The sequence below is a fragment of the Ciconia boyciana genome, chromosome 15 (genome assembly GCF_034638445.1).
Source record: "Ciconia boyciana chromosome 15, ASM3463844v1, whole genome shotgun sequence".
In the NCBI taxonomy this organism is placed as follows: domain Eukaryota; kingdom Metazoa; phylum Chordata; class Aves; order Ciconiiformes; family Ciconiidae; genus Ciconia; species Ciconia boyciana.
Window position 1 is genome coordinate 5,392,985 of NC_132948.1, and position 22,329 is coordinate 5,415,313.

The 22,329-nt window shown below is 42.1% G+C and overlaps 1 protein-coding gene across 1 annotated transcript in view; it reads left to right on the forward strand.

Moving 5' to 3' along the window:
• The window catches only part of BCR (BCR activator of RhoGEF and GTPase), a 98,206-nt gene extending 82,283 nt beyond the window's left edge, over positions 1–15,923 (forward strand). The window contains exons 14-23 of the mRNA XM_072880305.1: positions 290–364; positions 1,569–1,666; positions 2,337–2,468; positions 10,221–10,280; positions 10,411–10,520; positions 11,341–11,480; positions 12,982–13,116; positions 13,706–13,811; positions 14,856–15,018; positions 15,776–15,923. Coding sequence (XP_072736406.1) covers positions 290–364; positions 1,569–1,666; positions 2,337–2,468; positions 10,221–10,280; positions 10,411–10,520; positions 11,341–11,480; positions 12,982–13,116; positions 13,706–13,811; positions 14,856–15,018; positions 15,776–15,865 — 1,109 coding nt within the window. The 3' untranslated portion in view covers positions 15,866–15,923. The remainder of the gene's footprint in view (positions 1–289; positions 365–1,568; positions 1,667–2,336; positions 2,469–10,220; positions 10,281–10,410; positions 10,521–11,340; positions 11,481–12,981; positions 13,117–13,705; positions 13,812–14,855; positions 15,019–15,775) is intronic.
• The last annotated feature ends 6,406 nt before the right edge of the window (positions 15,924–22,329 follow it).

The window sequence follows — 22,329 nt, forward strand, 5'->3', positions numbered from 1 at the left end:
CCTCTATATTTTACTTTTTCTCCTTCAGATTTCTTCCATGCTGTCTTGCTGACCCTAGCAATGTGACTGTAAAAGCCACGCATTGCAGAAGGTATTACAGGTGAAACTGACACCGAACCTGGACCAGTCTCCTCTCTTGCCAAAATGGCTAGGTTACATGCTCCTGCCATCCTTTTCAGGGACTGTTTACCCCCTCCTCATTAACCTGTGTAATATCAGTCTCATCACTCTGTCTTTCACTCTTGGCTCCTCTGTGAACATAACAAAATTCCTTGGGTCTTTTGTACAGATGATGAATCCCCGGGTCTCTATGGATTCCTGAATGTCATTGTCCACTCTGCCACAGGATTCAAGCAAAGTTCAAGTGAGTTGCAGTTGGGTAATACACAGAGGTATTGATAGGGGTTAGATAATTCAGGTGCTGTGACAGCTGGGCGTGGACTGGTTTAGGATTGCAGCATCTGGGATGATGGTGAGGAGGAGAGGTGATTTGGGGAACTGGAAGTGAAATCGGGGCATTGGTGTAAATTTAGGGGAATGCAATCTTTTTAATGCTACTATTAACTCTCAGAAAGATCAGGATCAAGGATGCAGCATTATTTTTTAGGCCTAGTCTGTTGGTATTTTTTTTTTAAGCAGTGGTTGCTAATTACCCAACAGTTTTAGATACAAGTCAGCCCTTATCCTGAATTCTTTCAACCGTATTTTGTTTTGCAATGAAAGAATAAGAAGCATTCTCTGACATCCAGAATTTTTAGTGTGAAGAAAGAGGTGTTGAAATTCAGGGGAGTGATTTGACAGAAGGATCAAAAAAGGTGAAAAAACAGAATGAAGAGGACACCTGTAGAAACAACCATGTTTCTCAGCCATTGATGAGGATAATCAGGGAAAAGCTGCAAAGCTTATGTAGCCATGTGGCTGGGGATCCTGTTCTTACCTGAGCTGTGTGTGCAGTCTGAGGAGGAAAGGAGTGCGCTGGACGTACATGCTTTCTGTCAGCCTTCTTCCTGCTGAACCACTGACTTCCCAGATGCTGGCTAACATCACTTACAACATAACTTACAAATAGGGGCAATGTCTACAGCTCATTACCAGCTCTTCAAAACCACCAGATACCACATACTTAACCACTTTGTGAAGATAACGAGTTTTTGATGGCTGGCCCCTAACCTGCTCTCTGAGGGATATTATACTGATGCTGTTCTCAGTGAAATCGGTTCTGATGTGTTGATGGGGTCCAATATCTACCTGGGGAAGTTTCATTTCTCATTGGTGTATACCTTCTGCTCATTGTGGATTGCTTGGGGAAATACCGGATAATAGCATACACTTGACTCTTGATAGAGGCAAAGGGCTTGTCTGTGCTGAAGTCATTTATACAGCTGAGCTGGTACTTCAGCTTCATAAAGGCAACTCTGCTGGTCCAGGTGATGAGATTTGTGCTGGATAGTGTTACTGGTACTAATAGAGAGAAGATGCAAATGAAGACACACCTTGAAAGTGATCAGTGCAAGTTAGGAGATTCTAGAAATTTTTTAAAACTTTCTGTCCCTGTCTCCCTTCCTCAGATTTGTACTGCACATTAGAGGTGGATTCTTTTGGTTATTTCGTGAACAAGGCTAAAACTAGAGTTTACAGAGACACCACGGAGCCCAACTGGAATGAGGTAGGTTGGATTTTTCTTTGTGACTTGTTCCATGTGCCAAACATCAATGCACGATGGGCAGAAAACCCACAAATGGAAGAACTTGCTGCATGCTCAGTGCTTGCGCCACATATACTGCGTCTCGGAAAACACTTTTATGCCAGGTTCATTTGGCTGTCAGGGCTTGCAGAAGACTTTCTTTTGGGTTAGCTATAGTTAAACATTTCAGTACAAATGAGTCTTGTCCAGCATTTCATCATTTAAAGAGATACATGTTTGATTATTTTTTTTAAAGACACAAGTGAAAATATGTTGAAGAAGGAGGTGGTTTTGTTTGTTTGTTGTGAGGGGGAAGAATTAGCTACAGACATTTTGCCTGTTTACAGCCAACTCAAACCTGCTGGGGAGCAAAATTAAATACAAGGAAGGTAGGCGAGTTTTGCTTCTTTGAATGATGCTTTGCTGAAACTCAGTGAAACCTGACTAAGGAGTCAACCATCTTAGTCTCTGACTATCTTTATATATACAAAATACAATTTCAGTTTATTTCTAGACGAACTCCATTAGGGAGGACGTTTTGGTCAGTCCTTAAGTGCTCCCTCCTGATGAGTTTCAAGGAGACTGTATTGATTATTAAGAGGCTAGTGTCCTGCTGTGATGTATTTCATTGCTCTTTCCTGGTGCCCTGCAGGAGTTTGAGATTGAGCTGGAAGGCTCACAAACTCTGCGGATTCTGTGCTATGAAAAGTGCTACAACAAAACCAAGCTCACCAAAGAGGACGGAGAGAGCACAGATCGCATAATGGGGAAAGGACAGATCCAGGTAAGACTGTGCTCAAGTCATTCCTGCTACCCTTACTGCAAAACATAACAGGACTTTTGAATCCTGGAGTGCACCAGGGAGGTTTTTTTTTTTCTGCCTTCTGATTGTCTCAGCATTGGAGATTTTTCTCCAATAGTGAGGTATACAGTGTGATTCACAGGTGGGAAGTCAGCAGCTTTTTCCCTCTTGCCTTGTCCCCTATGCCTACTTCAGCACCCTTATGGAATAGATGCTTTTTCTTGAAAATTTCTGTTTTGATCTCTGATTTGCCTGTTAACTTCAAAACTTCCAGCACAGTATATACGAACTGCACTGCCACTGAGCCCTGGGTGCTGTTGAGGGTGCTCCATTTGTGACAAAAGGGGAAGCAATGAATATATCATCCCCTCTGTAAATCATGTGGAAGAAATGCTGCCTTCTGTACTTGCTGGTAGTTGATGGATGTGATAGCAAGGCCTTGGAGGACAGGCTTATTGTCCTGATAACTGCCATGTCCAGAGTTTAGTGTCCATGACAACAGGCTGCATCTGAGAGAGATTTCCACCGCTGAGAATCAGCATGGGACACTTTGTCTATGTGGCAAATTTGTAATACAATAGGGGAGGTGATGAGATGGTTGCGAATGGATGCTGCTCTCGGAGCTGCTGAGTGATAAAGTGCTGAAGCTCCATGCAGGAGAAATCAGGCCACTCGGTGGAGGACGACATGGAGAACATATGTTCCCCCTCTTCTTCCAGTTTGTTGCACTGTCTGTCCACAGCTTTAGGAGGGTGTTTAAATGCTTGCTCTGAGGACACATTCTTTGTGTTGGACTGGCTATTGTATAGAGCAGAGACCCTGCCCAGATACCTTTTTCTTTCTGGCGCACTGAAAAAATACCACCAGTTCTTCCCGATTTACGTTTGACTCTTCATCACTCCATGGATGACAGCTTTCTCCAACATTTGAGTGATGGTCACACAGGCCAAGGCTATCTGTGGGATTTCAGAAACAGCTCTGATTGAGGGTGGCCTGCAGGATCATCTCTCACCTTTACTCTGGAAGGGTTTGTTGTCTAAATGAGTTTCATTAGGCCTGTTCCTTCCCTCCTTCCTCGCAGCCCTGAGGCTGCCATGCCATTTTCAGGGAAAGCTTTTGTCACCAAATGCATGGTGGGTGTTTGAAAGAAAACTGTGTACAAATCAATAAATGCTAGTACAGGGTGCCTCCTATGTATGTGTCTCAGGCTAACCAGAAATCTGTACGTCCCTTCTGCTAACAAAAGCTTATTTTCCATGGAGCTGAGCAACTACAAAAGAGCAAGTTTTCAGCCCTGAAATGCGCTGGAGATTTATGTACTTGTATTGAAGAACCCTGAAATCACTGACCCTCTAAATTCTTCAAATATTTTACACAGAATGATTAAAGAATGAATAAAATCTTTTAAATTTTCAACAATTTTTTTTTCACAAGAGTGGACATTTTTATGTACAGCACTTGTACATTCTGTTAAAACATTTTATACTTAAGTTAATAAGTAAAAATATTCCTTGGTGACACTTGAATATTAATTGTTTCTTGATTCTTTTAGAGAAACTTAAACAGTGGGAAGTAAAAAACAAACAAACAAACCAAAAACCCCCAAACAAACCCAAACACAAAAACCCCACAAAACAACAACAACAACAAACCCCAATAGAAATGTTTTTGATTAATATGCAAAAGTTGCATTCTGTTGTATCATAAAAGGCAAACGCAAAAGTTCTCTTGCTTTCAGTAAATCCCCCTTGCAACTTATAAAGAAACTTGGTGAACTCTCAGAACACCCTCTTAACTCTCAGTGATTTCTGTCCCATCACACAACTTTTTAATACTATTGAATAACTGCAAAGAGAAGTCATAAGAGAGTCTGGTAAGATTTTGGGTTGATGAGAATTATTAAAGGGGTTTATTTTGTTTTGTTTTTAAAGCAACCACCACTTCTCTATTAACAAATCGTAATAATGCAACAACAAAATCAAATTACAACCTGTGGCTGAAGGTTAGCTGTATTAATGCTGTCAGCATGTTTTCAACCACTGGTTTTATAGTCATTTTCTTTCAGGATTTTCCCAGGTGCTTTTGCATTAACTTTTGTTTACTTTAGAGTTGCTAGTGTATCTAGGGCTTTCTGTTTTGTTGTTGTTGTGGCGTTGTCATTATTCAGCCAAAGTCTGTCATGTACAAGTGTCTGAAGTTGGATGAGGTTTTTCTTTTCCTATATTCCCTTTAGTTAAAAACTCTGAGAACATCAAGAGTCGTGTCTGCATCCTCCTGCTGACAAAAACAGGGAAATTTCTGTGTTGGCTAAACCGCAATGTATTGTTAAGCCACATATTATTGTAAATCTGCAACTTCCCACTACTGGGATTTCTGACTCACCAAATTGTCTGAGCTGCAGTGATGAAGACAATGCATCAAGGAGACGAGGACTGTTTTGGCTGTGAAATGTTTATTAAATCTCTCCGTTACATAATGGCACTGGAGGAAGGAAGACTGGAAATTGGTCCATGTGGTCAGAAGCTTCCAGGAATGGGCAGCAATTTTAATAGCTCCCATTGCTCATATTTTCTTTTCCTATGGAATATTTTATTTACCTGTTTTTATAGCCGACTCTAAGAGCTTCATTGCTTGCCAACCTGTAAGTTTTATCCCTGAAAAGTAAAACCATGAGGTTTTAATGTGGGAGAACCTCCTGTAAATGTAGAAGTGAAGTCCTCATCAGACCTTCTGGGAATGGCAGCACTGGTTGTGCAGTGTTTAACTAGCCGGCACACGTGGTTGGGGGCTTCTGTTACATCTCAGGCATGAGAAATACAGGGAGAAGGTGCCATTCCTGGTACACTGTGAAACTGAAATTATTGGGGGGCTTGCGGGAGGACGAAATGGACATCACCTTATAGGAGGAAACATGAGGCTTAGTTCAATTGTAAGCATCAGCTCCTCTCATTTTCAACTGCCCCCCCTTTCTGTTGTTACCTTGCAATCCATCTTCGGCACTTGGGAGGCTGGCTCTTTTGCTCTTTGGATTTTGCACTTCGTGTGGCAGGCGCATCCCCATGTTTTGAGTGTGGCAGCTTTTTGTTTGGTCCTGAGACTCTGCATCTAAGTGCACCCATATGTCAGCAAAACTGGCCTCTGCCTTGGGAACAGACTGCATGAGTAAACTGATACTTCATCCTGTGATCCATCTCCTCCAGTTGGTGCCTCCTAGGAATGCTGTTTCCTTTGGTTTTCTTTTTTTTCAGCTCAGGCAAACCATTTCCTTCTCCCTCACAGCAGTACTGGAGAATCAGAGAGGATATGACCTTAATTCTGTGGTAGCAGCGCAACACCGTTCCTCTGTTGCCATGCAAAACAATCACTCTTATCTGCTTAATTATCTGGGATGTCTCATAGCAGTGCACATGGCTATTTCAGACATCTAGGTTGTTTTCCATGTAAAACAGATTGCCACATGCTGTACCTCCCAAGTGTCAACTGAGAAAACCTTTTACACACTCGAGTTCATTTAAACAGTTTGCCCATGCAGAACAGTATCCCAGCAATGAAAATAGGGTGGAAATGAAGAAGGCAATGGGTCATGTCTAAAGGGTGATGGCGGGAAAGATTAACATGTCAGTGGGGAGCTTTGAGAAGAATGGGGTTATGGCTGGACTGGGAGTTTCCAGCAGCAGTTGAGACTCTGACAACACGTATGTCACATCAGTTACAATTAAAAGTTGATGGAGTGTAAAGTTGCCAGGGAGATTTAATAAAGGGAGGATGTAATGTGAATAAATAGCATAAAACACACTAACCTTAAGGTTGCCTCAGTCCTTGTTCCTAGGCTTTTCATTTCCACTGATGCTTCTTTATTTTTTTCCTCTTTCTGTAGGTTTTCTTTTCTCTCCTAGGGGGGGGAAAAAAAAAATCATCAAACTCTGTGGTGGCTTCCTAAGGCAGAGCGCAGACTCCCTTCTTCTTGGTGCCTGACTTGCATTTGCTGTTGACCCGCACCCTCAGTTTGCCTTTTTCCCAGGTCCTCACCACTTTGTGTTCTGCACACTCAGGCTCTACTGACTGCTGTACACTAATTGTCTGTCTTAATTCAGTGCTAAGCTGCTACGAGGGCCAGAGACTTCCGCTCAGAAACCCCTGTGGTGCGGAGCTGCTTTGTTCTATTGTTTTGTGCAGGATACAGAGAGGCACTTGCTTGATTCATTAGTGAATTTGGGGCTGTAGCATGCCACTGCAAATGCCAAAGAACAGGCCACAAGGGGACTGGAGGTGCTGGGGCAGTAAAGACAAACTGGGTTGTTTGTATTTTTTCTGTGCAGCATGCACTTTTGGTGGGGACTGTGCAAACAAGCCCGTGAGATACGGTCTTTGAGGGTTTTAGCAGGTCTGTCCTACTTGCGTAGGTCATGGAAACAACACAATTTTTCAGTTTCAGTGGAGATGGGACAGGTCCTTTTGTCACTCAAACCAAGCAACTGTTTGAAGGAAATGTTTAGAGGTGCAGTAAATTTCACTGTCAAATTAAGGCAGAGGCAGCCATTTCAGTGCCTCCCCCTGCCTGAGCTGGCAAAGCGAGCGCTATGCGCTTGCTCACTTGGAGCAGCCTCCTTTTGGCACGCTGTCTGTAGATTGCGTTCTTCTACTCAGTGTTCCTTCTTCCAGGTCATTGATCTCCAAATCAGGCCAGAAGACAGCATGACCCCATTTGTCACAGGCCCTCTCTATGCTGGAGCATCACACTCGCTAACTCTTTGTCTTCAGTCTGCTTTGTAACCCGTCTGCTCCAGCTGCCCGTTCCCTGTGTTGCTCCTGCTGGCCTTAGAAGGTCAGTGGTCTGTAGGGTCCAGGACTGAAAGCTTGCTCAAAGTCTAAATGACATCCTTAGTTTCCTGTTGACGCTGTTATTTAATACTGTGACTTTATCAGACTGTTAGACCTGATCTTCCTGTCTCACTCAGCGTTGCTGAGAGCTTATTCAAGCTTTGCTGTTTTATTACCTTCCATCACTTTGCTTTGTTATTTAAAAAGCACCAGGGGGAGATTTTTTTTTTTTAATTGCTGTTATTGCCAGTGACTTACGCAGGGTTGGCTCGAGTCAGCCAGAGCCTCTCCCTGGTGCTTGCTCTCCCTAGCTGTCCCCATTTGGTACAAGCTGTTCTCCAGCAGGTGGGGAGTGTGGGGGTCCTGCCAGCCCTGCAGCGGAGGTCCGAGATAAAGGGAGCAAGAGGTAGCAGCAGGTACACTTGCAGTTCTTGCTCAGCTCCAGTAGTTACCCAGCAAAGAAGAGTCTCTGTGAGCTCTCGGCTCCAGCGCGTTGCTTTTGCTAGTCCTTTGCAGCCGTATGATATTCACTCTTGAGACAGAGTAGGACTTTGTTTGGCTCGTACTTTTTAATGGCTATTTACTTGCTTTTGTTTTGTATAGTGGTAGGAGTTCCCTGGTCACCACTGAGACATAACCAGTAATACCTGTTAGCTTAAATAAACTGTAACTGGACCCTGCTGGAGTCTTCCTTTAACTTTTTTGGCAAATATTCAAAACCATCTTTTCCCTTCAGTCTTAAGCAGTTTCTCTCCGCTATAAATAATACGCTCTCAGTGACTCCATTCTAAAAGCATATGGAAAACTGCTTCTGAGCTGGAGGATCGGCTGTGGCTGTGTCTTTCAGCAGGACCATTTTGGCAGCTTAATGAGATGACTGTTTAGGCAGCTGGAGATCAAGCTTTCAGGAATACTGAGCATGGTTGCCCTTCATAGGAAACCAGACACTTCAGAAATGGTTTCCTCTTGATTCTGGGAAAGAATGCAGTTGTTGAAAGAAACCAAACTTCCATCACGGAAATTCAGGGAAGAACAGCCTCGATTCTGGCCAACTTGTAGGGACCTTGGCCAGCCACACAGGCGGGGGCGGATCTGTTCCGCCAGAGTTATAAGCAAACCCTCTTGGCAAGCAGTCTGTTACTCGGGTTTGCTGAAGCACTGAAGCTAAGCACTGCTGCGCATTGGCCTCCTGGACCTTTGTGCAGTCCCAAAATGTGGGAGCTACTGGTTACTGACTATTCCTTACAAGGGGTCTTCAGGAATTTCTGCCAGAGTTACACCTACAGGAGCCGGTCTAATTCGACAGGAAAGCATGTGTGTGCTGGCAGCATCCCACTGTGGGCTCACGTCCGTAACAAAGTGCGCAAAGATAAGGTTGGCCTGACTTGCTTGTCTGTCGCTTCTTGGGGTCTCTGCAGCGTAAGCAAGCAGGGAGACACTTTTCTTTCTGCTGTTTGTTTTTTTTGGGGGTGGGGAAGGGCATGGGGGGACTTGTCTCTGTAGCTGTCAGCAGCATTGGGCTAGTTTGTTAGTGATTTGAAAGAGAGTGTGAGGATGATTGCATCTGAGATCTCCCAGAATATACTGCAGCTGCCAGTGTTCCAACATTTACCTCTGCCTGTCAGAGAACTCTGCTTTTGCATGGGTTTCTGCGAGAGGGAGGAGCTGTTGCTGCAGAAACAGCTCTAGCTGCTGAGTGTCTTTTTGTTTGCTGATGACGGTAAAATCAAAACACAGAGTCTAGTGCAGTTGCCTCCTTCTGCTCTTACTGTGTCTCAGTGTTCAAGAGCCAAGTGTTGCAAAGCCACCTCAGGAGGCACCGAAGCCTGCTTGCTTTGGCTGGTTCTGCCTGCTGATAGAGGTTACTGTGCAGACAGGTCTTTTCTCTCTTTTTTTCCAGTCTAGCTGGAGCTGAGTGCCGCTCCTCAGCTGTTCAGATGTGTTTGGCCTCTCCCAGGCCCTACTGGAATTGCTGGGTGATGTTTGAGTATTTGAGTCAGCTGCTCCCCAGCCTCACAACTGTCCACTCAAAAGAGATCAAGCAAAGCTGAAAATCAGAGATCAGGGCTTTACATCAGAACTTGTTTCTGCTTAATGAATTCTTCCAGTAGCAGGGCCAGATGTTCTTCCTGCCTCTGTGCTCAAGTTGAAATGAAAAGGAATAGGCAGGTTGAAGTAGGACAACTTTCCATGGGCCAATTTTCTCAATTTCTCTTCTGTCAGATCCTGACAGAGGTTGGGTTTGTTTGAAGTTACTTGTCTCTGTATGGATCACTTCATATTTCTCTTCCTTGATCTCACTGTTAGGGTCATTATGTCTTTTGAATTCAGTGGAACATAGTCCTCCTTGGAAGCTGTTAGCTTCATAGCCAAGAGCTATGAAGTTCTCCAGCCTGGCTTTTTATTTCAGTGCGGTAATTTCACACTCATCCAACCTCACCTGTCTCTAGGAAACTGCAGAGGGAGACAGTTTCTTCTATTTAAAATCGGAGTTATTTCAGAAATCCCTCCTCCCTTTCTCAGACTCCTAGCCCTGTGGGATGGGGCAAATTTGGCTGTCTGTTAATGTGCCCATTGTGCTACGGCAATGAACGCAGTCTGTCTTTGAAAGCTGAGGTTATTGGCTTTCAAACATTGATTTTGCTCACTGAGGTTTCCTTTGTTGAGCAACACTGCACACGTGTTGCTGGATTTTCCAGGTGTGTGAGTCCTCATCAGCCCTGCTTAGAGAACCGCACAATGTTTCAGTGTCCCATTACCTGAAACCTGGGAAACCTTGGAACATGTCTTTTCTTATGGAAAATAAATAACATGTTGACAGTGGTAGTGCTCTGTTCACTTACAGAAGCCTTTCAGGCTAGCTGATTTCCTGAAGTCTGTTCCTAACTCACGGGTAACTTCCATGTTTTTCAGCTGGACCCGCAGGCGTTGCAGGACAAAGATTGGCAACGCACAGTCATCTCAATGAATGGAGTAAGTACAGAAAACAGAAGTTAGCACTGCTTCTGTACCTCTTGTGTGCTTTATTTCTTTGCTCTTCATTGCAGCATAAAAAAAAGAAAATATGATCTTTGAAATGTAACAGCTGTTCTCTTTTATTCAGGTTGAAGTGAAGCTGTCGGTGAAGTTTACCAGTCGGGAGTTTAGCCTGAAAAGGATGCCGTCCCGGAAACAGACGGGGGTTTTTGGGGTCAAGATCGCTATTGTCACCAAGTGAGCTGATGGGTCACATTTCTCCCTATTGTTTTTTCGAAAGCCAACTGGTCAGGGGGTTGCACCTGCCTTTACCCCATGAGGGGTTTGTCAGTCCACTCTGCTCCGTTTGGGCAGGAGTGTAGATGGCTGTGGCAGCAGAAAAGAGATGTACATTCTCTGAGGTTCACTTTTTGCAGGGGAAAAAACCAGCGTGCACACAGGCTTTGTTTACTTGCAGCATATTACTTTTCTGAGTTCTGGAAATATCCCTTGCCCTTTTACTCTGTAGTTAGCTGACTTGGTCACAAATTTCCAGAGCCACTGAATGGTGATGTTTCCTTTCCGTAATCGGAAATGTTCAAGTTCTTTGGATCCTGTGGTATTATTTTAACCCCTGATCTTTTGTCACGAATCGTTTGCCAGAAGAAACCTGTTTGTTCTGTTATATAGTTTGGGAAGCGTGGTATTTCCTCCCTGTGGAATTGCATTGATTTGAAAGCAACAGTGTTGCTACGTAGCCAAGGTCTGTTTGGGAATCCTCCGATTACCTGCGCAAGTGGCAGGCTCTAGGGGCACTAGGACCCGGCCAGAAGCGCAAGTGCTTGGGGCAGCTGCAGAACAGCCAAAGCCAGGCTGAGACACTCAGAAAACCCTCTCCAGTTTTACAAGGAGTTTTTCAGCTCAGTCTTGATTGCCTGCTCAGCCTTTCTCCCACCCCATTTTCCAGAAGAGTTTTGCACAGCAAAACGATGGTGTGGTTTTAGCCAGCCTGGCTGGCTGGGGTGACAAGCATTGAGGGCATGGGCTGTACTGAACTCTTCTATCTGGCTTTCTTAAGGAGAGAGCGATCGAAGGTGCCTTACATAGTGCGCCAGTGCGTGGAGGAGATAGAGCGGCGTGGGATGGAGGAGGTGGGCATCTACCGTGTCTCTGGGGTTGCAACCGATATCCAAGCTTTGAAAGCTGCCTTTGATGTCAGTAAGTATTTGTGTCTGATGTTTTTCCCTTGCACTGTGAGAGCCTGCGTGAGCTCCCTGTCAGGTGGCTATGCTATTTTTAATCTTAGGTTCCCCAAGAAGCATTAAGAGGTAGAGATTCTCGCACAAGGAGAATCATTTTAACCCTGGCTGCATATTTTATTCATACTCTTCAGCTACAGATATAACCCAAGACATACAATGGGATGGATCCTTATACCAAATAATGCATTTGCTCTTCTTCCCAGCAGACATGAAGTGGTGGGTTTGCCTGCCTTGCCAAATCTTTGTAAATGGCAGACACCTTCCTCAGGGGAAGCGGCAGCAATTGGAAGTCGTAATTTCCTCACTGTTGTGAGGTCTCCAAATTAATAGAAGTCCTTGAAATTAAGAATGTTTTGTGAAAGGAAGCCAGCAAAAAAATTTCTGAGGTTGATTAGGAAGGGTGTTTACAAAACTAGAGTTGGGTGGTCAGGGCTCCCAAGTTCTCTTCTTAACTCTTAACACTGATGTGCGCAGATTGTAAAATTAGGTAATTTTGACCAACCTTTGTAAAGCTTTCTTTGATCTTGAGCAGAAAAGGGCTCCTTATTGGTGCTGCATTTAAAAGCATGGCATGTATGTCCCAAAAGGCATCCAAGATTAGGCAGATGAAACACCTCCAAATTGCTGAGGTACAAAACATGAAATTCTGCCCTACTTCCAGCCTCCACATGATGTTCCAAGGGCTGCTCAAGCCACACGCGAGCTCCCTTTTGATGCAAGCAGTCGTGAGGCCTGTGCCAGGTGCACAAATTCACCCTCCCTGCACTTTTTCTTCACTTATTTTGTGAAGTTTTTTCCTTCTTGTATTTTCTTCTCAATCCTCCTAAGCTACCAAAATCGTTGATTTATGAATCTTCACTAGTGCAAGTAAGGGTGTTTCACATTTTGAAAAACAACTTTTTTCATTTATATTAAATGCTGTTTTACACTAAGCTTCATGAAACCAGCACTGGCTCTGCTGGTTGGCCTGTTTGTTTTAGGGAAAGGGGGTGGTTTTGTTGTTCTTAAGAGTAACAGAACTGAAATGTCAGCCCTGAATTGCCTGTGTACTTTAGCTACACCCAGTGGGGAGTTAGACAGCCTCAAAATCTCTTATTCTAAGCTGTTAGAGGCAGGGAATTGGAATAACAACTGTTGTCACTAACAAAAGTTGAAATGCATATAAATACAGTCAAGCAGTGCTTGTTCCAGATCAGGCCGAGGTTGCTGGCACAGCATAACTAACCCTGGGTAGTGTGAGGTTCCCTCTACTTGATTTGAAGCAATAAACTGGTTGCAGTCATTTGTGCAGCACTTCTCAGATGTCAGAAGGTAGCTCATTTAATCTGGAGAAATGTAAACAGGAAAACTCTCAACTATTTGGGCAAAGACAAAGGATAAACAGAGCAAGCCAAAGCAGAAGAATGAATGCAAGGCCAGCAGCTTCTTTACCCTGCTTCCCCTCTTCCCTCTTTCAGATAACAAAGATGTGTCAGTGATGATGAGCGAGATGGATGTTAATGCCATTGCAGGCACCTTGAAACTGTACTTCCGGGAACTGCCTGAACCCCTCTTTACAGATGAGCTGTACCCCAACTTTGCTGAGGGCATCGGTAGGTAGTAGCAGAAACAACCCTGAAACCCTTCTGTAGGAGGCTGCTCCTAAAGCAATACAAAACCCGTATTTATAATGTTGGACAGAAGCCTGGAACAAGCTGTTAGGGAAGTGAAATGGAGCTCAGAAATGAGCGTTGGAGTGACATCTTCCCATGAGCTTGAATATGGGCAATTGCCATGCTTTTTGGTAAGCTGAAAATGTCCAGGTTTCTGAAGGATAGGTTAAGAATAGAATGACAGCCTCCTTGTTGAGGCTGTGCTTGCTGTTTGCCCCATTCAGTCTTCCAGGGAAGCCCTCTCTGGGGGGGGATGTACCTTGTGTTATCTGGATGCAGGGGAAAAACATCATAATGGTTGAAAGTCTGAAAGCGCTTGAACTGCTTGAGAGAAAAGGGTTCTCTACATATCTATGAAATAAAGGAAAGAGATCCTGTGGGGTATTGGTGTGCAACTCTGACCTTCCAACCTATGATGTAATTACAGTCCATTCAGGACCGTCCATATTTGTTGGTTTGGGAAATTATGCAGTCAGTCAAATTCTCATTCGCTGCCTATGGTGATGTTTTGTTATTGTCTGTCTTGTAGCACTTTCAGATCCTGTTGCAAAGGAAAGCTGTATGTTGAATCTATTGTTATCGCTTCCAGAACCCAATCTTGTGACATTCCTTTTCCTTTTGGACCATTTAAAAAGGTAGTATGTGGATCCTTTAGACATGTATTTAATGTGTAAAGTGTCATTGTTTTGAAAAGAGGAGCCTTTTCCTTGAATTTGTGCTGAATCGCAAATTCTGATCGCTGATTTGCCGTGAATGCTCATCAGATAACTATTATCTCATACTCACTTAGTGAGGCACTAATTCCTGAATTCCATTCCCACTTATGCTGAAAGGATTAGAACTAGAGGAAAGGGGTAACACAAGTCTCGGGGCTTATCTAGTGCAAATGCAAATTCCTGCTGCGATATCGCTGCAAAACTGCACCTGCATCTGGATACAAAGATCGGGAAAGGTTTTATTATAAATAGTGAAGCTTTGGCCGTGTTTAAGGACTTGTGAGCCCTGCCTCAAAAGGTGTGTCTGCAATCTAACATGATATATTTTTTAAAATGCCAGCACTTCTGCTAACTGGAGTTGTCAGTTCCTTGCTTAGACTAGTCTTTCTGATCTTGTCTACGTCTTTGTAATATGGTTGTAACTGTGAACAAGTATTTCCATGCGTTTGATATTAATGCAATAAGCTTGCTTCATACATGCCCGATGTGTTAATTTACAAATGTATTTTGTACATACCAGAGACTGTCACTGGAGAGATGAAAGATAATCTTGTGACTGAGGTCCTGGATTAAAATCCAGGAAATCTGGGTTTTACTTGTGTTTCTGCTGCAGACTTTTCTGCCCTTGGGTAAATTTTTTAACCTGTGTGTCTCAGTTTCTCTTTTATGAAACTGGGATGAAAAACATTCCTTTATTCCTGTCCCACTTCTGCCTGTCCAGACAGTAAGCAGCCGTCCCTTCCCCAGGTTTAAGCCGTGTCTGTAGAGCGCTTGGAGACTGTGGTTGTGTCAGATCAAGGTATTGCTTATATATGGAGTTCATTTAGGCACATGTGGAGAGAGTGGTGGATTGAATGTATCTAAAACTTGTTACAAAAGGAATAAATATGGTTTCTTACTTAAGGACACTTCCAAACTCTGATATTTATAAAGATCTGCCTTCTTCATTGTTTCTTCTCCCAGGGTTGCTGAGAGGGAAGGCGTTAACAAGATGTCCCTGCATAACCTTGCAACTGTCTTTGGACCAACGCTGCTCAGACCTTCAGAGAAGGACAGTAAAATCCCTGCTAACCCAACCCAGCCTATCACAATGACTGACAGCTGGTCACTAGAAGTCATGTCCCAGGTAAAATCCTAAAGGTGCTATTGAATCTTGTGAAGACAGTATGTGGGAAACTGTGGTCCTCTAGCAAGGCCTGGTTCAGCCATCCTTCTGTGTTTTTCATGAGGGGTTTTTTGAGAAACATAAACAACTTTCACCCTTACGCACACACTTTGGACTGTTTGTAGAACTGTGTTTCTTCAGGCGGTTCAGTTTGCATCTGTACTAATACAGCTTTTCATGAAAAAATGTCAGGATGCACACAGTCCGGTATGTTTCACGTTTGTGCATAGTAAGAGTTTTTGAGAGCTGTCTCACAGCGCCGTATTGCTAGCCTGGGATAAAAGGACCACCAGTGTCCTTCCGTGATGCTCCTCAACACTTAAACCACCTTCGCTGATGCACAACAAAATTCTTTGCTAAATTCAGATTTCCTCGGCCACTGCTGCTTTTTGAAGGCATTGCAGAGAATTCGAACATAGAGTCTGTGTTAGCTGGTCAGGCTGTTTTGTACTTTCTTGATTGAGTAATAGCAAATTATAGATCTGATTTTTGCAGTGCAGTGGAACACCAACACCATTGTTATGTGCTGGAACCTGAAAAGAGTGTCTCTGAAGCACTGCAAGTTTTAATATTCCTGCTATTATACACTGTATTAAAACAAATACATAACTGCAGGATGTTCCTGTGGAGAGAGCTGTAGGCATGTCTGCCAGCTGTCAAATAGCCAGGATGAGAGTGAGTTAACAGAGCTTTATTACCTCTTTCTTTCTCTTTCCAGGTTCAAGTTCTTCTGTACTTCCTGCAGCTAGAGACTATCCCAACCCCAGACAGCAAGAGGCAAAGCATTCTCTTTTCCACAGAGGTGTAGGTGCCTGTGATGCCAACAGGACACAAAGAACTGCTCTTGGCATAAATCTGCCACACCTGAGAAAAAGACAACTGGTGTTTCTTCAGACATTACTGGCCTGTTCCTGTCCTGGGGAATTCTAGCCCTCAGTGCTTCTGCTGTTTGTGAACCAGAGACAAGCTGAAGAGAAAGGAGAAAAATCTCTACTTTTGATTGGTGGGACCAGAACTGAACTGGCGATGGAGCTGTGCAGAGTCTCCACTAGAAGGAGCAATAGACACTTGAACAAATGCACCACAGAGTGTGGCTATTATTCTTGTTGGGAATGTGACAGAAGGTATTTCCTCATTTTATGGATTTAATTTATCATAAAGAAACTTCAAGATTTCTACTGGACCACTTGATAGGATACCCCTTTTTGGGTGAGGGGGAGTTAAAGGATATATCACAACTGTGTCTTTAATAACTGCTGTTTTTAAAGTACTGTTCTAGGCCACAAAAATAGCATTGCTTTGTAAGAGGAGAGGGGAAGGGAAGGGTCTGGGGTCTAAAATTCCCTCCTCAGAAATTCAAGTCTTGATTTGAACAGGGTTGTAAAGAAATGAAATGGTTTTCCGTACAACTAGAACTGGTGGTTTGTTTGGGGTTCAGGGGTTTTTTTGTCTCACCCACCCCCTCCCTTGCAAATGTTTATACAAGTCTAGGGAAGGAGCTGCCCTGCTCTTGCCTATGTTGCACTTCTGATGGGTTTTTTTGGGTTAAGGGAGCCAGACCCAATGGTGTTACACTATAAATAAATATAGCAAATTAAAGAGAGGCAGGGAGGATTAGAGTCAGTGATTCTGTTTGTGATTCTGTTGTTTGTTTGCATATAAAAGCAGGGGCAATATCCAGACAGGACTGCTAAATTCCTTAGACCCCACCAAGCTTAATGAAAATTAATTGGGAAGACTGTTAATTCCCAACACTCCAAAGAAAAGATGTTATCACTGCAAAAATAATTGAAGCATTTGTGGACAAAAAAAATAAATCAATGGCTATCAGTTTGGCTGGCTGCTTACTCCAGACTTTTATCAGAACATCTTTTTTTTTTGATACTTGAATTTTTGGAGGCTTTGTACATTGCTTCTACAAGAGTCTTTTTCTGATAGATACAGATACTTTGATAAAGTGTGTCAGAATGTACTTTATGGACAATCTAGCAGGTAGCATGCATTGTGTATTCTCCAGAGATTCTAACCCTGTTTTAAACAAGAGCAGTGAAGAAATTTCTATGGAGCTACGTACAGCAGTACAAAAGGTCTAGCCAAATACCACCTTGGTGTTTCCCTGCCTAAATCAGTTAAAGCCACAGGGGTTACATAGGCATCAAGGGCAGCACTATTTGTCTAGGGAATTGAAAGCATAACCTAATTGCTGGTAGCCAAAGCAAAGTACTCTGGCTATGAAGCAGTTGTGCCAAACATCTTGAGGTGGGTGGGAGTGATTCCATTTTCATAAACTCCTCCAGCCCCCAGCACTTCCTACCCAGTTATGCAGCATCCATTTAGTGGCATCCGTCCATCATCATCCTGGCGAGAAGAAAAGTACAGCTTGAAGACAAGGGAAGGAATCAGCATGAGAAGGGGAGGGAGGGACAGATTTTGCAGGATTGGTAGAGTTAGGTTGTCAACATCATTTGAGGGGAAATATGACAGAGAAAGCAACCCCTGTTATGCTGAATTTCACATTTTCTGATGGGTGATCTGCAACCTCTCAATTAAAAAAAACAACAACAACAAAGGAGTCGTTCACACAAATGGAAAGAAAAAAATTAAAGGGAAATGATTTTGTAGTCACTGTAATTCTGACTGCTGCATAATATTAGAAATTATTGTACTGTGAAGTTGCAAATTCAAAAAGGAACAAATATAAATTTCAATTTTGTGAGTATATCAATATTTTGCATGCTTTGTAAGGATTCTTATAGGAATTTAATATTGCTTAGTATCCCTCCCTCCTTAGGTCTGGGAGCAAACCTCTTTGTAATGTAATGTACAACTAGAAATTCCTTCTCTCTTGTGTGTATTTCCACTACATTCCAACTTCTGAACCCATAAAACAGAAGAAGTGTTTATAGTAGGAGGTGCTTTTTTTGGGGAGGGAGGGAATGAAGGCAAGGAAACTTGAAGGCTTGAGATTTTGATTTTGTTGTTGTTGGGGGTTTTTATTTTGTTTTTTGCCTTTTTGAAGGTAAAAATTAGTCACAATCCTGAAAAACACTGACTTAACAAAAGTCATGGAGACCAGTAAACCACACTCTATGGTTTTGTTTTTATGTATTTGTTCTCATTTTTACATAGCGGTTCTATCGCAATCCTTTTACTGCAAGCCGCACACCTACCCATTCCAAGCTGTTGTTTGATATATCTGAGGCAGTAGCACTGCTGATGACTTCATTTAAAAGGAAAAAAAACCCAACCAAACTACACCAGGTGGTTGGGTTATAGCCTCTTCCTTTTGGTGTTTGGAATCTGTGGCTGGTCTTTGCAGTGTTGAAACTGGAAAGCAATACCATAATGACTGTGCCAATTTACTTTTGCCCAACTTTTTAATTTTTATTTATATAGGAAGTTAATTTTAATATTAAATTACTGATCTATAGTACGTAACCATGAGAAAATTGCTTTTGCTTTGGTTACTGTTACAGGTTGTTGCTTTTAGTCTCTCATTACAATGCTCAGTTCTAATGTAACATTATCTAACATGCAGGCATGTGGATCAGGGAAAAAAAGTTAATTTAACTTAACCCGTTAATTATTTCTGTTAAGTATGAATATGTTTTCCCCAAAGCTGGTAATTTTGGGCTGGAAAAGATAGCACATCTTATTGCTGATGATGAAATCATGGACTGATTTGAAAGATGAGAATTGATTTCTTGAATTTCCTTTAATTTTGCAATTTAGTTTTTTCAAATAGTCTTATGTTTTCAGAAAGTAAGTGTTTCCTAAAGGCTTTTATGTTCTTTTCCCAGGGATGTTGGTTGGGTTTGGTTGGTTTTTTTTTTTACTTTGTTATTTTTTTAATAAGCCTTATCATACTTAAAAAGAGACTTGCAAAACTTGGCTTTAGAGAAAGCCTTCTGATTTCTACTCTTACGTATTTCCTTGCGAGTTGTGTCACAAAACCTAACTCTTCCATTTTCTATATCAAAAGGTACAATATAAACAACATAAGAGCAAACTAACAAAAAATTACCCTCTACATGTGCACTGGGAGTTTATGCTCTTTCAGTTTCTAGTGTATTGAAGAGACCTTTCTAAAAACATAGCTTTCAGTAACAGGGATCTGAAATGTTAAAACTTTCAACTAAAGAAATTCAGGTGATTAGCATAGTCAGTGTATCTCCAGTTTAAGGAGAAAAATAAGCATCAGTTTCCTGGCATTTAGAAACTATTTAAAAATTAACATTCTTTTTTTTAACAGTGAATAGGTTTTTAAGTAAAATTTTAAAAAGTTAAGCAAAGCAAACTATGGGAAAAGTTTTCAAAGATGGACAAGAAAGAACAGTCACTAGGTCAGTTTCAGCTTTGTGTTCCTATGTGCTTTGTATGGGAGGGGAGTGTCTGAAACCAAATTGAAACACATCCATTAAAATGCTGCTGGTGTTCTTTATTCTTGCACAATTTTAACAAGTTGAGGTAGTAGCTAAGCTATTTCAGGCTGTATTTTAATGCTGCTATTTTTCAGTGTATCAGCTAGGGGCAAAATACAGCAGTGTGGTGACTGTATTTGCTGATGCCCACTGTCTGCCTCGATTCTGACCTTCAGTTGCTAATACAAGGCAATCAGCATGCACCGTATGACGCAAAACTACAACTTTTTTGTTGGCCACAAGGTGGTGGAACCACAGAGTATGTTTATGAGAGATGCAGTATTTTTACAGTTTATTCATTTTACCTGTTTAAAAATCTGTTTTATGGTTGTTTGTTAGTTTTCTATGGGTTTATTTAAACAAATGTACTGTTCTTTAAAGCATACATGGATCTCCAAATTTGTTTGTCACCTTTGTAACACTGGAAGGCATCATACGTGTTCATTTATCTTAATGTGCCATTCTTTCAAGTATGTATAAAATGTAAATTGACCAACATGGCTTTTAAAAGTGTTTAAAATCTGATGGAAAAAAACCAAACCTCTCTGATTCCTCACCGGTTAATCCTTTTGTTTCAGTGCTTGGTCATCTGCTGGGATAACATTATCAGATGTGGCATCCTTGTTATGGAAATTTTAGTAAGAAACAAGAAATGTTTTAAGAAAACCCCCTACCCTTTCTCTTTTAATTCAAGAAGATGGGGACTTGTAATAACAGAAGACCAATACGTTCACGGTAGATTTAAGGGATTTGCTTCTGTTCCTTGAAGAAAACTCTGAAAGGGCAATTCCTAAGTAGATACAATCAAATCAATCAAATTCTTGGTGTAGTTAGTAAGTCACTTGTTTATTCCCTCTTAAATTTGTAGTCCAGGTATGTTTTTCTTTGTAAACTTTGCTAACATTGCCATAGTACTGTTATCAGAAAAATAAGTCTGATACCCTTTGTTAAAGGAAGTGAGTGGTATGTACAACTGAGATACTGGAGCCTTAGATTAGTATTAGCAATTCTCCATTCTGAACTAGCATGAAATCAATGTTCCTATGTATTCTATGACATTTCTCATTGAAAGGACTTGAATACATGGATTGCCCTTAAAACCAAGAGAAACTCTAAAGGAGACATTTACAGTTAATGATTATTCCTTAACAAGGTTTTAGGGAAGTAACACAAATGGAAAAGAGAAGCATAAACAGGAGTCACTTGGATCACGTGGTCTGGAACTATAAAGAAGTCCTCATTTCACGTTACAGAAGGCGGCTTATGCCTTAGATAACATGAGCAAAGACTGTCTTGCCAGTAAATAAACATTAATATAGGAATGCCAGGAATTTAGCTACTGTTGCCTCCCTGTTCTGATGTGCTGCAACCCCTTTTTCTTGCTACTGAAAATTCAGTTCAGTGCTAAGAAAGCAAAGCTTATCGCTTGCTCTCCTACCCTTTTTTCCCCCCCTGTGGCAATAGACAGGGAGGAGCAATAGAATCTTTGTATTACTGTAGGTGAAACACCACTGCAAAGAAGGAAAAAGCTAACAGAACCAGAAAGTTAGACTATTGTTTAAGCTAAAAGTCTGCTTCTGGACTGCAACGTGCTATAATGATGAAGTGTTTGAAGCAGTAGGACCAAAGCAAACCCGAGTGTACATGCTATCTTGATTCTCCTCCTTCCATGACCATATCACTAGATTTAGGCCTTCCAGGTCAAGCAAATACATAAATGCTATTGCCAAGAATTAGAAAATTATTAAATGACCTAGTTTGCTTCCACTGTTGATTCTCTTTGTGTTACCATCTCATAGTGGAATTGCGGGAGACCATTGTAAAAACATGCAGGTGAACCATGTGAATATTTCCCCCATCACTTATCTCCTACTGTCATGCTTCACCTTTCAGTAAGAAAGACCCCTCCTTTTTCAACAGAAACCACTTCACATCATTCTGTACTGTACAAACTACCACACGGGGAGGTTCAGTTTGTAGCACAGCTATCCCTGGAGGTAACTAAAGTCTTTCCAGTCTTCTGGTGCAGAATGGACCAGGTACTGCTAAAGTTCTGGGCTCGTGTAGGCCTGTTTTGCAAGTTAAGTAAGACTCTGTTATTTACACCTGTTCAAGCATATTTGGGAATTAATATGATTACAGTCCCCAAGCCTAGCAGAAGCGTTTGCTCTGCTGCTTTGTCTTAACTGCAGTCATGTTTAAATCCTCTTGTCCAAAGTGGTTCATCAGAATGGAGAAAACCTTTTTATTTTCCACTAGAGCTTTTGTTTAACTGTTGCAGTCTTTTTCCCCCGTGGTAAGATGTTCTGAGAACCCAAGACATTCTACATGTGAACCATTTCTCTAATCTGCAGAATGATTTATATGACAAGGCCATTTTATATCCCTGTGGATGTACAAAAGGGCAGGCTTGTGTACAAAACAGCTTCCTGCCTGGAAGGAGAATACAGCAGCTTTCTGCAGATGACCCAAAACAAGGATCACAACGGATAGAGCCCACCAGCGAGCAGATGGCCTGGGCCCTTAGATGCTCACATCTGCCCTGGTGCAGTTTGAGTGAGGCCCAGAAGGCAGTTACGGGAAGAGACTCATCCAGTTCCTTCTTACTGTGCCTAATGGAGTGATCAAATGCCAATCTACATAGAGTAGCTCCAATTTCCTCTATTTTAGTCCCATTTTGGGAGAAATTGGGACTACACTAACTCTAGGGATTATGCAAATAGTCAGCTGAAAACTGATCCAGATCTAAAAACTATTTCATATATAGTAGGTGGTAATGTAAAAGCTGCCATAGGAAAAGGACATTTCTTCACAACAGCCTTTTCTAATCCCTTTACCGCTTCTCACAGCC